The 14,853-nt window shown below is 41.5% G+C and overlaps 1 protein-coding gene across 1 annotated transcript in view; it reads right to left on the bottom strand.

Moving 5' to 3' along the window:
• The window catches only part of PRKAA2 (protein kinase AMP-activated catalytic subunit alpha 2), a 65,877-nt gene extending 52,100 nt beyond the window's left edge, over positions 1-13,777 (bottom strand). The window contains exon 1 of the mRNA XM_054721279.1: positions 13,655-13,777. Coding sequence (XP_054577254.1) covers positions 13,655-13,748 — 94 coding nt within the window. The 5' untranslated portion in view covers positions 13,749-13,777. The remainder of the gene's footprint in view (positions 1-13,654) is intronic.
• Between the last annotated feature and the right edge of the window lie 1,076 nt (positions 13,778-14,853).

Genomic DNA, 14,853 nt, shown 5'->3' with positions numbered 1-14,853 from the left:
TCTGCCAGAAACACTCCCAAAGCATCTTAAACCATGCCCCTCTGATCTCTTTCCAACTCTGGTCCTTATGTGTCTACTTTCTTTTTGTGTTTATCTTATTCTACATGCTTTGTGTCCGTCCTCAAACTTCTTTCTTTTCCTGTCTTCAAACATCTCCCTTTTCATCCCCATTAATTATCCCTTATTAAATATATTTACTGAATATCATTTTATGTTCCATATAACTTCTCTCTAAAGAACAACTCTGAAATGACTTTAAAACAAAATGAGGACATTTCTTATCTGTAGGGCCTTTAGGTTTCCATTTTAGTTACCCTAGAGATTACAACATGCATCACAGACTTATTAGAATCTAATATAAATTAATATTTTTATAACTCCCTAGACATTACAAGGATGTTAGCACTCTTCAACTCTACTTTTCCTCTCCCACTTTTTCTGTTGTATTTTATTGCTACATTATTTTAAGTACTTTATTATTTTCTTTTTTTGTTGTTGTTAGAAAGATAGATGTGAGAGAGAAGCATCAATAGACTGCCTCCTTCATGCACCCCGACCTGGGTGGGAAAGAACTTGCAAACTGGGTATGTGACCTGACTGGGAATTGAACCAGCCACCTCTTGGTGTACAGGATGATACCCCAACTAGCTGAGCCTCTCCAGCCAGGGCTACATATATTTTAAATTTCATCAGACTATTATTTGGTACTAGAGGCCCAGTGCACGAATTCATGCATAGGTGGAGTCCTGAGGGGGGTAGAGGAGCTGGGACACTATTGGCCCTCCAGGCACGTGGTGGAATGCCCTTGTCAGCCTGGGATCGGGATCTGTCCCACTGATGTTTGCACCAGTTGTCGGGAGCCACCTGGAGGCCACTTTTATATCCTTTCTTCCTTGCGAAGCATCTAGGGAGGGGAAGCGGCCATGGTGCCCAAGGCTGACTTCCAGGAGGCTGGTGGCACTGTAGGGATCATGCCAGTGGCACTGGTCCATCGCTGCCTGGCCCGTTCTCTAGAGATTGGACCTGCAGGACTACTGAGGGAATGGCTGCTGCCGGGCCGATGGGCTGCCGGGACAGGCTGTCAGCTGAGCAGTACTTCCGCTGTGGGAGTGCACTGACCACCAGGGGGCAACTCCTGTGTTGAGCATCTGCCCTCTGGTGGTCAGTGTGCGTCATAGCGACCGGTCGTTCCAGTCGTTCGGTTGTTTGGTCGCTTAGGCTTTTATATATAGAGATAGTTAATATCTTTCTGCCTGAAGAATTACCTTGGATGTTCCCTTTACTTTAGGTCTGCTGGTGATGGTATATTCTCTCAATATACTAGTACTAGTGACCCGGTGCACAAAATTTGTGCACATTAAAAGGGATTAATTAGAGGAAATAATTTAATATTGCTATTTGCCCTTTCTCTATAATAGAAGTGTCAGAGATGAAAGAAAATTAGTAAAATGTATATGAAAACCTTCCTCCTGTCAGAGTCTGGGGCTCACCACAGGACCCAGAGTCAAGTCCCCGCCCACCAACATGCACCTCAAAATCGCGTGAGACCCAGACCCGGCCGCCCCCCTCCCCAATTGAACTAGATCCAGACCCGGCCAGTCCCACCCTTGTCAAGTCCTGCCAGGCAGGGGGTGTAGCCTCAGGTCCCCTGGCCCGGCACCAGGATGGGGGGCATGGCCTGAGGACCCCCAGCCAAGACCGGGGCAGGAGGAGTGCCTTGAGGTTCTCCGTCAAGCCCTGCCGGGTGGGGGGCGTGGCCTAAAATCCCCTGACAAGCCCTGCCAGGTGGGGGACATGGCCTGAGGTCCCCTGTCAAGCCCCCCGGGGGTGGGGGAGGGCATAGCCTCAGGTCCCTGCTGATTGCTCGTTAAGGTTCCTTATGGGAACTTGGCCTCAGCTGTGAGTGCAGCCATCTTTGTGATGAGTGATGGTCAATTAGCATATTCCCTCTTTATTAGATAGGATGCTTACCTGAAAATGTATTTTGCCTTCATTTTTAAAGTACATTTTTGTTAGGTACAAAATTATAGGTTGGCAGTTCATTTCTTTCACCTCTCTAAAGAAACCATTACAGCCCTAGCCAGTTTGGCTCAATGGATAGAGCATCGGCCTGGGGACCAAAGGGTCCCAGGTTCGAATTTGATCAAGGGCACATACCTTGACTGTAGGCTCCTCCCTGGAAGCCCTGGTTGGAGCTCACGCAGGAGGCAACCAATTTATGTGTTTCTCTCACATAGATGCTTCTCTCTATCTTTCCCTCTCTCTTCCACTCAACCTAAAAATCAATGGAAAAATATCCTCAAGTGAGGATTAACAAAAAAATAAAATAAAAATAAAGGTAACATTACATTGTTCCCTCACTTTCACTGTTCTTGTTCAGAAAGTCAGCTTATTGTTGTTCTTTTGAAGCCAATATACATCTTTCATCTTCTGGCTACCGTAAGATTTTCTTTTAACAATTTCTCCCATCCCTGCAGAGACCGATGCAGTCCACTCCAGTATCGGAAAGCCTCAAGCAAACAGAACTGGTTTTGAGCAGTTTCCCAATGATGTACCTAGAAATGGGTTTCTTATATTTATTCTGCTTGGAATTCATAGAGCTTCAGAATCTGTGGCTTGATTTGTTTAGTTTTGGAAAATATTTTGCCTTTATCTCTTAAAACATGCTTCTGTCCCATTCAGTCTCTCCTCCCCTTCTGGAACTGTATAGTAACTACTTTGTATGATTATCAATGTCTTGGGTTCAAAATGACATTCACATTCATAGGACTCAATAGGTAGTACTCTAACACCAATTTTACTTAGCTTTTTAGAAGGATTTGGGAATGTAAACACAGTATATCAATATGGTAGAATCAAATACATCTTTATCAGGAGTCCTTAAAATATCCAGTTGCTGCTTCCTGGACCTTTCATTACACAGGGCAGACCAGGTTGTGGGGACTAAAACCCATATGCCTGAATAAAATGTACTCCAGTAACCATTTAACAGCCCATTCATACAACTTCTAAGCCCCTCACCAGGGGTGCACTGAGTTAGAAGAGACATCATAAGGGAAGCTGGAGGTCTCTTTCCCTACAAATTTTATACTGATTAAAAAAAAAAAAAAAAAGTACTGTTAATGTAGTCCCTTGAAGTATTAACATGTCTCTTCATAATCCTCCTGGTCATTTTCACAACACTACTATTTACTAGTGTTTGATAACAGAAGTAAAAAAAATAAAATCACATTTATCTTGGTAGATGTTGGGAGAAACTGTGTTTAAACCTGAAGTCATCTTTCCACTGGGGAAGGGGGGAATTAAGCCTGCAATTAACTTTTTCTCTACAGGTTCCAAAAATATATGTTAGACTTTTCACTGTATTCCCATATGTCTCTTATACTTTCTTTCCATCAGTTTTGCTATGTATGCCTCAGTCTGGATACTTTCTTATAACCTATCTTCCAGTTCACTAATCTTCTCTTCAACATAGTTCTAACTCAATTATTTTATTTTTCAGTTATAAAATTTCCTTTATTTTTTTATAGATTCCACTTCTGTGCTAAAATTCTCCATCTTGAACATATTAATCCAAGTTATTTTAAACTCTATGTCTGATAACTTTAATATGTGTCTTATCTACTAGTATGAATTTGTTTCTATTGTCTTGGCCTTATCTACTGGAATGCTGAATATTGTGTGTGAAAAAACTGTAGAGGCTCCAGCTCATTTAATTTTCCTCCAGAGAATAAATATGAGGCAGATCATCTTAATAGGATTAATCTGATTCTAGGAAGAATATGTCTTTAGGGAATTTCAACCAAAACCCAACTGTTTACCAGGGACTCTCTTGATAAGCTATAAACTCTGTCTTAAGTCCCCAGGACTTAAACTCTGCTTAGCTTTTCTGCCTTTTAGCCACTGCTCTCTGTTTAGACTCTTACATTTACTATTATTAAAAATTAGCAAATAACTCAAAAGTCAAATAAAATGTTAGGCTCATTTTTCTTCTACTGACCACTGAAGTCCTGGCTGCCTTCAAACAGATTTTTAAATTTTCTACAGATTTTCTAAATGTTCATGATTAACGTCAATTTCATACAAGTTAGAAGTCATAGCCAGGTATGAAAGTCAATTACACTAGAAAAAATATATGCACAATAATGGGAAATTTACTGTACTTTTTAAATAGAGTCAATGACTGAGATTCTCTTCAGGATGACACCTAACTTCTTTGGGACCAGTTGTTCAGGAGCAATAAGCCATTCAGAGCATATTTCTTCATCTTATCCACAAAGCTACTATAATACAAGTCTAATTTCTTGCTGAAATCAAGTTCATAGCATGTAACTGTCATACTATCTAACTGTGAACTAGTAGAGCACTAAAGGGACCTGGTGTACACCTGAGTAAAAGGTGGATTAACCATATCATAATTGACTTAGAATTCAAATGTCAGGCAAGAATAACTTAAGTAAATTCTGTGATGATTAGTTCCCACTATTTTCAACTAGTAAATCATCTTTTGTAATATCATTTTTAACACTTGTGGAAATGTATGTTTAAAATCCAATATGACTAAACACAGTAAATGCTTAATATATATATTCTATTATTTCATTAACTGAGTCTGGGAACTGAAGTCAATTATAGAATACCATACAATATCAAGTTATACTCAAACACATTAAGAAAGAAAATAAAATTAACTAATAAGGTATTTATCAAATAAAGTAGGAAACTAGAAAAATTGTATGGTGTATTTAAAATTGCACTAATTTCAATTATGACAGCTAGATAACTACCTTATAATTCATTTGTAATTTAGAAATGCAGTGATGTAAAATGAGAACATATTTTCATGGTACTGCTAATAGTATGGAGAAAAAAGGATTATGAGAAAAAGTATTTCAATAAAATGATACATTGGCATTCAGGATAAGTCAACTTATAGCAAGGTCTGATAATTATTTTTAACTATACAAAAGGTTGTTTTAAAACTCTAAGGGCAAATAATTATTAATATTTTAAAAACAAAGGCATCACCAAAAGAAATACAGTAAAATGTATCAGAGGCAAACACTGTTAAACATAAGACACCACTTAAGCAAAAATATTGTTCCTGTGAAGGGGTGAAGAAGGTTTCTATTATTAGCAGAGATAAGAACTGCCTGAAATTCTTTCCTGAATAACACCATACTAAAAATAAAGTGGTTCACAACATTTCAAAATAAACTCATTGCTTTGCATATGCATTTATATCACTTAAATAATAGGTAAAAATATATTCAACCAGATTCAAGGTGCTTTCTCTTATATTTGCATCTAATAAATATACTAGGGAGATTTGCTCTCATTTTTATAACACATTCAATAATTTTGAGGTCTTGTACCACCCACTTACTCATTAGCTCTTGAAGGATTTAAGATTAGATCTTCTGCTAAATCAAATTAAATTATCTGCTTCCCTTTAAAAAAATTAACACTTTCTCTAGAAGTATTTTTCTATCAAGAAAACAACAGGAATCTCAGAAAAATAAATGGGACAGTTTTATCATTACAAAGCAGTATTACCAAATACTTTAAGGAGAGCTAACATGGCTCACTTGATAGGTGAATATTTTGGTGTGTTCTAAAAAACAAACAAACAACAAAAAAATAGATAAAGCAGTGCTGTGTTAGCATGGAAAAGGGAGAAAGTCCAAGGAAGAGAGGTAATTACCTCAGTATATGATTAAACTACAAAAATCCTTTCTAATTTACATAGATCTGTTAGGACAAAGTTTGTAGGAAGGCATTTTTAGCTCAGTCTGTATTTTCTGTAGTTTTTAAAAATGAATTTTATTTATTATTTTGGTTCTACTTTAAGGAGATATAGCCTTAAAAATGAAAACTGCCAGCTGCTGCTCACACTTTCCTCCCTTGGTGAGTGAGTTCTACGACTGCCACCACGAAATCTGGAATGTGTATGGTATAGTGTTGTACATATGCACTGCAAGTGGTGGACAGGAGAAGGTGATGAATGAGCAGCACCTAGAGAATCAGAGTTTTCTGTACATATTTGAATGAAATAGCAAAGAAGACCTGGGAAAAACGAAACATGGTAAATTCTTCTTCCCCCTCATCAAATTCTTGGTCTCAGAACCAGATCACAGATTATTCTCAGCATTCAGCCAATAATGAGTTTAAGTACACAACAGACCCTAACGTACATAAAAGTACCTCAGAGTTATATACTTTTGAGCATTTTCTACATTTTCTCATGTACTTCGGACAACAGTGTAAGGGGACATACAGTATTATTCTCTTTCTTATAGATCAAGTGACTTTGGCTTAAGGCCACACTGCTAGTTTACAACATAGCTAAAGTTCCACATTGGGTCCTCCAAATCCAATATTTTCTATACTATATAACATGCTGCCTTTGTGGACTTACTCTGAATCTACTCACATTTATAACATTGTTTCCTATGGGAAATACCTTTTGAGGGTCAGTCAACTGATCTCACAAAATGAACAAAGTTCATTCAGAAGTTAAGAACAAATTTACCTATGTCGAAACAATATGAATGCAATAACAGAAAAAAAAATCTAAATAGCACATCATTTACCTAATTATTTAAGGGATATGACTGAATTGATTTTAAGTCAAAAACTAATCTTCCAGTATTTGAGAAAAAATATGGCTTAATTATTTGAACTATTTCAAAACTAAAATCAGTTCAGCTAATAATGAACGCTCACCATTATTTCCATTTTATTCTTATTTTATTTATGTTCCATATCTGTGAGAAAACAAATTACATGACTTACCCAAAATGGATACTGCATTTTAATATAAGAACTAGTAATTAAGTCTCATGCAGCACAAATAAATTAGTTATTTAGCTCTGTCTCAAGGTTAAAATGAGAAATGAAGGCAGCATTTCTAAACACAGCGAACACTTAACACTTCACAGAGAGTGGGAAATTTATTCACAAGAGCCATTTGTATGGCAATTTATCTTTTTTAAAAGCCATTTTATGTACCTCAACTAATTTAATTCTCATAAAAACTCTAGAAAGTAGGTAGGCCAAGTGTTGTTATGGCCATTTTACAAAGGAGGAAACAGGCTCAAAGTAATTTAGTGGTTTTCCCAAAGCCATACAACTAGTAATGCAATGAATTAAAATCCAGGGCTAATTAATGTTTTCCAAAATCAATGTTCTTTCTAGGATATCAAATCATTTTTAGAAGTTCTCTTTAGTATGATTACTAAAGGTTACTGGTAATCTTAGTCAAGGTTATTTTTATAGGTAAAAAACCTGAAATACCTAGTCTTTCTAACAAATTTGGGGTAGAATTCAGCATATTCATCATATAAGAAATTGAATGGATTGAAGTATAAAAGTAAAAGTTGGGGATATAAAAATATACATTTTAAGTAGACATATGAAGTTTCAAAAGATCTTTCATTCTCCCTAAATATGAACTAAAATAAAGACATTTAAATCTTATTTTCTCGATCCTTGATAAATATCTAAGAACATGTAAAATTATATCCTTGTAGGTTTGAAACTCACAAGATAACATACTATGTATGCATTTTGACTGTGCATTCCATATAGCACAGATTCTGGAGTCAGAGAGCCCTGAATTTAATCGCCCATTCTGCCACCTACTAGCAATGTAACCTTGGGCAACTTAAGTATCAGACCCTCAATTCTTCATGTGTAAAATGGAGATAATACCAAACTCAGAATTACTCTGGGGAATAAATAAAATCAAGTCCATATATAGTACTTAGAATATAGTAAAAACTAAATCAAGTTGTAACTTTTATCACTAAAGTGTCACAAATGTATTTTTCTTTTTCTTTTGTTCTACATTACATGTATATTTCAGCTCTGGTCTTCAGTAATTCAAATTTCCATTAAAACAGAAGGAAAAAAATTAAACAACCATTTTTTAAATTAAATCTTTAAAAAAATCAGTTTAATGATAAAGTTGTAAAGGCCCTGACAGATTGGCTGCATGTTATAATGTTCTCTTTTAGGAGAAGAAAACAAGGTCCAAAGAAGTTAAACATATTGTTCAGGCCTTGACACTACATGGGAGTCAAAAACAATCCCAGCAAGGGCCCAAAATACCACAGGCACAACATTCAGGTCCAACAACTGACCATGTAGATGTCTGGAATTCAATTTACATTTGAGACATGTATTCACATTTTTTAAAAGGTAACATTGCACCCTGGCTGGTGTGGCTTTGTTGGTTGGGTGTCGTCCCATGCACCAGGAAGCTGCTGGTTTGATTTCTGGTCAGGGCACATGCCTGAATGCATGAAGCAGCAGATCAATGTTGAGCTGTCACATTGATTTTTCTCTACCTCCTTCCTTCCCTCTTTCTCTACACATCAATAAACTTTTCTTTTTTTTTTTTTTTAAAGGTAACATTGCTTGTTAAAAAATTTTCAATAAAAGTTCCATTTGCTCATCTTTCCAGTTACCTCAAAAATAGGTGGGGAATTAGTAAAACATTTACTTAAATTCTTGAAAACCAATTCTGTGGGCCATTCAAGTAATGAGAAAGTAATCCTTGATGTGACTTTGCTGGCTAGAAAGAATCTTAGTGTGCTTGCAAAGTATCCCTTGGTGTCTAATTAAAGAGTAATTATTTCAAAAACTAAATCAGTCCTCACCTTGAAAATGCAGGCTTCTTTTTAAATAAACAGTATTTTTACACTGCAAATGTATTTTTTTCTTCAAGTACTCTTTGTATAACACAAATAACAGATCTATTCTTTTAAAATTTCTATCACCTTTACTAATTAAGGTAAGAACTGAACAAGTCGCCCTAGCCAGTTTGGCTCAGTGGATGGAGTGTCGACCTGTGGATTGGGGGGGTCCCGTGTTCGATTCCGGTCAAGGGCATGTAACTTGGTTGTGGGCATATCCCCCAGTAGGGGGTGTGCAGGAGGCAGCTGATTGATATTTCTCTCTCATCGATGTTTCTGGCTCTCTATCCCTCTCCCTTCCTCTCTGTAAAAAAAAATCAATAAAATATATTTTTTTAAAAAAAGAACTGAACAAGTCTAATTACAAGAGCTCTCAAACAGCAGTTCCACCCTATATTGGGAAGAATTAAGAACTGAAATGATCAATATAGAAAACAAATTTAAGTAAAAACTATTGCTTTTTAACTCTGTCAGCCCACATAATGTTTCCAAAAGTAATCTTACAACAGAATAATGAAGTAGAAAATTCAACTAAGAACATTTTAAATAAGGCTTGTTATTTATCAACCAATAGAAAAAGATTTCCATATACTTTTAAAAAATAACTTGAAACTAGTGCTACTAAATAAAAACTTTGCCATTTCCAAAATCTATAATTAGCATGACAATAAAGAGAGAAGGCACATAAGATATTCCTCACTCCTCAGTTTCCATAGCCATATAAAACTTAACCGTACAAAGTCTAAATCTATGACAATAAAAAAAAATGCATGGGTTTTCAACAAAAGGTGCTGGACAATTGGATATCCACATTCAAAAAATTGACCTTAGACTCTCATTTTATTCCATATTCAAAATTAACTCAAAATGGGTAATAGATATAAATGTAAGAGTTAAAACAGTAAAACATTTAGAAAACAACATGAAAGAAAATCCTTGAGACCTAAAGCAATGATTTGTTAGATATAACACCAAAAGTATAGTCCATAAAAGAAGAAGAATCGATAAATTATACTTCATGTAAATTCAAAACTTTTATACTTCAAAAGATACCATTAAGAAAATGAACCATCAAACAACAGACTCGGAAAAAACATTTGCAAAAAGTATTCAATATGGGACTTGTATCCAGAATTTATAAAATATTCTTATAACTCAACTTAAGCGATGGCAAACAATACAATAAAAAAAAAAAGTAAACACTGGAGCTGACATCTACCCAAGAAGACATACATACAAATAGACATTCAACATCAATCATCAACTGGGGAAATGTAAATTAAAGCCACAATGAGATACCATTTCACACCCGTTGGAATGGCTATAAGACAGACAATAACAAATATGGATGTGGCAAAATGAGAAACCTCATACATTGTTGAAGGGACTGTAAAATAGTATGACTACTTTGGAAAACAGTTTGCAATATCTCAAAAAGCTCAACATAAAACTATGATATGACCCAGCAATTCTATTCCTAGTTATCTACCAAAGATAATATGAAAACATAAGTCCACACAAAGACTTGTATGTTATAGTGGCATTATTGGTAATAACCCGAAACTGAAAACCATGTCCATCATCTGGTGAAGGTATAGATACACTGACATACCTACATTGGGAGGCATGAGTCTCAAAAATATTAAAGAAGCCCGACATGAGAGACTCTATAAGTGTCCAGAGAAAGAAAGTTTATACAGACAGAAAATATATTATTGGTTTTCTGGGGCTGAGAGTAGGAATGAGAATCCTATATAATAAGAGAATATGCTAATTATCCGTTATGCCCTGAGCTGTATACAAGCAGGGGCCAGAGAGCTACAGGAGGGGGCAGGACAGCAAGCTATGGGGGGGGGGGGGGGAGTTCCAGGAGGGCAGGGCAGCGAGCTACGAGCATTGGAGAGCTACCAGCGGCTCTAACACATTATTAGGAATATCACTCCGAATGGTTGCTCATTGGCCAGAGGCCCTCCAGGAAGAGGATTTCTCATAAATCAAAGTACCTTATGTTGGTTTACATTTTAAGAAGCCAGTGCCTGGAAGCAGCTGCAGTATTATATACAAGAGATTTAAGTTGTGCTTTGGCAATGGGCCAATTGATTAGATGGTGTTTTAGTGTATATTCAGTATACAGTTAAAGAATGTTTTAAAATAAACATAAATTTTAACACAATTTGGAAGAACATAGGGTAAGTTATATACCCGGTACATGTCCAGATATCGAAGGCACCACTTGCTTGAGTAACAACTTCATAATGTTGAAACACAAGTCCTCAATGATCTTTAATGACATTTCAAGCATTAATCTAATCCCATAGATCTTCCTACATTTGTTCTAGATATATTCTCTTCACTATCCACCCTATTTATGAGGTCTTTCAAAAATAACCCAGAACTTCACAGCCCTCGTGGGACTTCAAAGAATTTTACAAACTTCTTAGGTCTTTACACAAATACCGCCTTGTCTGTGAGGCCTTGCCTGACACCTTATTGAAAACTGCCAGCCTCACAAAACTCGCTAGCCTCCCTTCCCTGGTGCATTTTTCTCTGATACATATAGTGAGTATTGTTTCTCTTCCCTTACAGGGAGTATAAATTCCACAAAAGGGTGTTTTTTTTTTTGTTTGTTTTTTTAAATATATTTTATTGATTTTTTACAGAGAGGAAGGGAGAGGGATAGAGAGTTAGAAACATCAATGAGAGAGAAACATCGATCAGCTGCCTCCTGCACACCACACCCTTATTGGGGATGTGCCCGCAACCAAGGTACATGCCCTTGACCGGAATCGAACCTGGGACCCTCACTCCACAGGCCAACGCTCTATCCACTGAGCCAAACTAGTTAGGGCAAAAGGGTTTTTTTTGTGTGTGTTTTTTAATCTGGTTTTGTTCCTTGCTGTATCTACATTGCCTACAACAGTGCCTAACATATTGTAGGTGTTCAGTAAGTGTTTTCTGAACAAATGAAAGGGTACCAGATATATGAAATAAAAGCTGATCCTTGCCCACAGAAATATACAAATGAGTTCATTCTATTTAACAAACTTAAGATTAAAATATGAATTTTAAATAAAATAGAAGCCTCAGAATAGTCTCCAGACTGCCTAGCCGACATTTCTATAGCAAAAACAAAAAGAAGGGTGTGGGAGGGAAACCAACGTTTTACTTATAATTCTGGATTTGCAACAATCAAATGGAGAGTATTTTTAATAAGCTGGCTCGAGTTCTGGGGAGAGGGCAAATTAATTAAATCCCATGTGACTTTTGTTAACAACACAAAAAGGAAAGTTTAATACTTAACTAGTAAGAAGTAAAATATTTCTAAGGCGGCCTGTTTTCCTCCACTCAAAGTGGGATTCCATCCCCAACAAAAACAGACCTCAGTAGAATCTGCTTTAGCAGCTCTGGCCTCCGAGGCCCCACATCCTCCAAGACGGGACACCAAGGAACCTTTTTCCTCCCTCCATCCCCGTACCCACCCCCCAGACCATTTCACACACGCCAAACAACCTTCAGACTCCGCAGTTCTAATCAACCCCTGACCCAAGGCAGCAGCATCCCAGCCTTTCCCAGTCCAGCCCCTCCACATCCCCTCCACAGTCAGCCCATCAGCCAGCCCCCTGACCTGCCAGCACCTCCACAGTCAGCCCACCAGCCAGCCCTCTGACCTCCCAGCCCCTCCACAGTCAGCCCACCAGCCAGCCCCCTGACCTGCCAGCACCTCCACAGTCAGCCCACCAGCCAGCCCCCTGACCTCCCAGCACCTCCACAGTCAGCCCACCAGCCAGCCCACCAGCCAGCCCCCTGACCTCCCAGCACCTCCACAGTCAGCCCACCAGCCAGCCCCCTGACCTCCCAGCACCTCCACAGTCAGCCCACCAGCCAGCCCCCTGACCTCCCAGCACCTCCACAGTCAGCCCACCAGCCAGCCCCCTGACCTCCCAGCACCTCCACAGTCAGCCCACCAGCCAGCCCCCTGACCTCCCAGCACCTCCACAGTCAGCCCATCAGCCAGCCCACCAGCCAGCCTTCTGACCTCCCAGCCCCTCCACATCCCCTCCACAGTCAGCCCACCAGCCAGCCTTCTGACCTCCCAGCCCCTCCACATCCCCTCCACAGTCAGCCCACCAGCCAGCCTTCTGACCTCCCAGCCCCTCCAGTCAGCCCACCAGCCAGCCTTCTGACCTCCCAGCCCCTCCAGTCAGCCCACCAGCCAGCCTTCTGACCTCCCAGCCCCTCCACAGTCAGCCCACCAGCCAGCCCTCCCAACCTCCCAGCCCCTCCACATCCCCTTCACAATCAGCCCACCAACATGCCCTCCCCACCTCCCGGCCCCTCCACAGGCAGCCCCACCAGCCAGAGTCACGCAGCAAGAAAGAATGGGGTGGCAGGGACCTCCAGCCTGGCCAGAGTTGGAAGACATTTTGCACTTCATCCTGGTTCTGCCCCTTTCTGTGTGACCTTGGGCGTGTTCCTAAACCACCAGGGGTCCCCGTTCGGTCCCCTTCCAGGCGAGGATAACACCTGCAGCAAGCGGCCGTGGGGATTCAACGAAACCATCTGTAAAGCACCTAACAGGGCACCAGGCACGAAACGGGAACTCGAAATCAAGGGTAAGGGGTGTTACTCGCCAGCCCGACCCCTAGGGCCGCAGAGCCCGAGGGCACAGACCGAACTGGGCAGCTCCCGGCTTCGGAGACCAGGACACAGGTCCGGGGAGAAGCCGGCTCCCGAACCCCGACAGGCGGCGGGGCGCTGTCCCGGACCCCACGACGCCGGACCCCGCCCGCGCCCTCGTCCCCCCGCCTGAGCCCGGCTCCAGCCGCCGCCCTCCGGGGCGCTCCACCTGCCGCCAGGCCCGCGCCCGCCCTGGCTCCGCGCTCCCCGGCTCCCGCGAGGAGGACACCCCGAGAGGAGGCCCCCCTCGGCGCGGCCTCGGAGGGTGGGTACTCAACTCTTCACTTTGCCGAAGGTGCCGACGCCCAGCGTGTCGCCCAGCACGTAGTGGCCGATTTTCACCCGCCCGTCGTGCTTCTGCTTCTCAGCCATCTTCGGCGCGCGCAGCCTCGCTCACCGCCGCCGCCGCCGCCACCGCGGGCTCCCCCAGCGGCGCCGCCTACCCACAGTGCAGCGGGCGGGGGCAGACAGGGGGGCCGGGGCCGGGAGGGGGACGAGTAGACACGGGGTGGAGGGGCAGCGGGGGGGGAGGTGCTCGGCGGCGGGGCCGGGAGCGCCGGGGTGGGCGGGGCGGGGCCAGGTGGCAAAGGCCACCAGTCGCGGGTGGGGGCGTGGGGGGCGGGACGGGGGCGGGGCCTCCCGAGCGAGGGGCGGGGTGGGTCCGCGGCGGACAGGTGTGCGAGGGCGGGGTGCGGGGAGCGGCGCCCCTGTCCCTGGGGGAGGGGCCCGAGGGCGAGAGCAGGCTGTAGGGACCTATTCTGAGGAACCCCGAAGCGACTGAAAATGTGAGGGTGAGGTTTGGGCCGGATCCTAGGGAACGGAAAGCGGTGGAAGTAGAACTTGAAGAAGAGAAACGGGCCCCAAGTGGGGAGAGCGGGTGTGAGTCTAAGGGAAGCCGGTAGGAAGCGGTGGGGAGTCTCCGTCCTAGGGCAGTCAGAGGAGGGGAGCGCCGGGACGCTTCTGGGATCTCCGGCTGAGTATGTTTGAAACAGAGCGTGGCCTACGGGGAAATTCGTTGCTCTCTTCAGTCGTCCGCCTCTACGTATTTTATTGTCATCAATCACTTTGTCCTAAAGATGTAAGAACCCTGTCCTCTCGAGCTCTCCATTCTCCTTTACACGAAGTTCTCCAATAAATCACAGCCACCATACTTGCTAATTGCATTGGAACACATGCCTATATAAGTACGTAGTGTGTAGACATACTTTGGGATAGAACTGCGCAGAGATGGTGACAAAGGAAAAGAGAAACTGAGTGTAGTGAACAGAGTCAAATGCATATGGACAAAGAAATTGTGAAGAGCAAGAGCAATCAATATAAGAGCACAAATTAAAGAATAAATGTGACAAAGATAGAAGTAGGGTAAAAAAAAAGGGGGGGGGGGGGCGACTAGAGGCATGATGCCCAGACACAGCATTAAAGACTGACACGAATTTAGTAATGAAGTCATTAGATACCCCTTCTTCCTTCCTCCCAT

Source organism: Eptesicus fuscus, chromosome 9 (assembly GCF_027574615.1).
Source record: "Eptesicus fuscus isolate TK198812 chromosome 9, DD_ASM_mEF_20220401, whole genome shotgun sequence".
NCBI classification, from domain to species: Eukaryota; Metazoa; Chordata; class Mammalia; order Chiroptera; family Vespertilionidae; genus Eptesicus; species Eptesicus fuscus.
The sequence above is the reverse complement of the archived record's forward strand: the minus strand, read 5'-3'. Positions and strand labels throughout refer to the sequence as shown.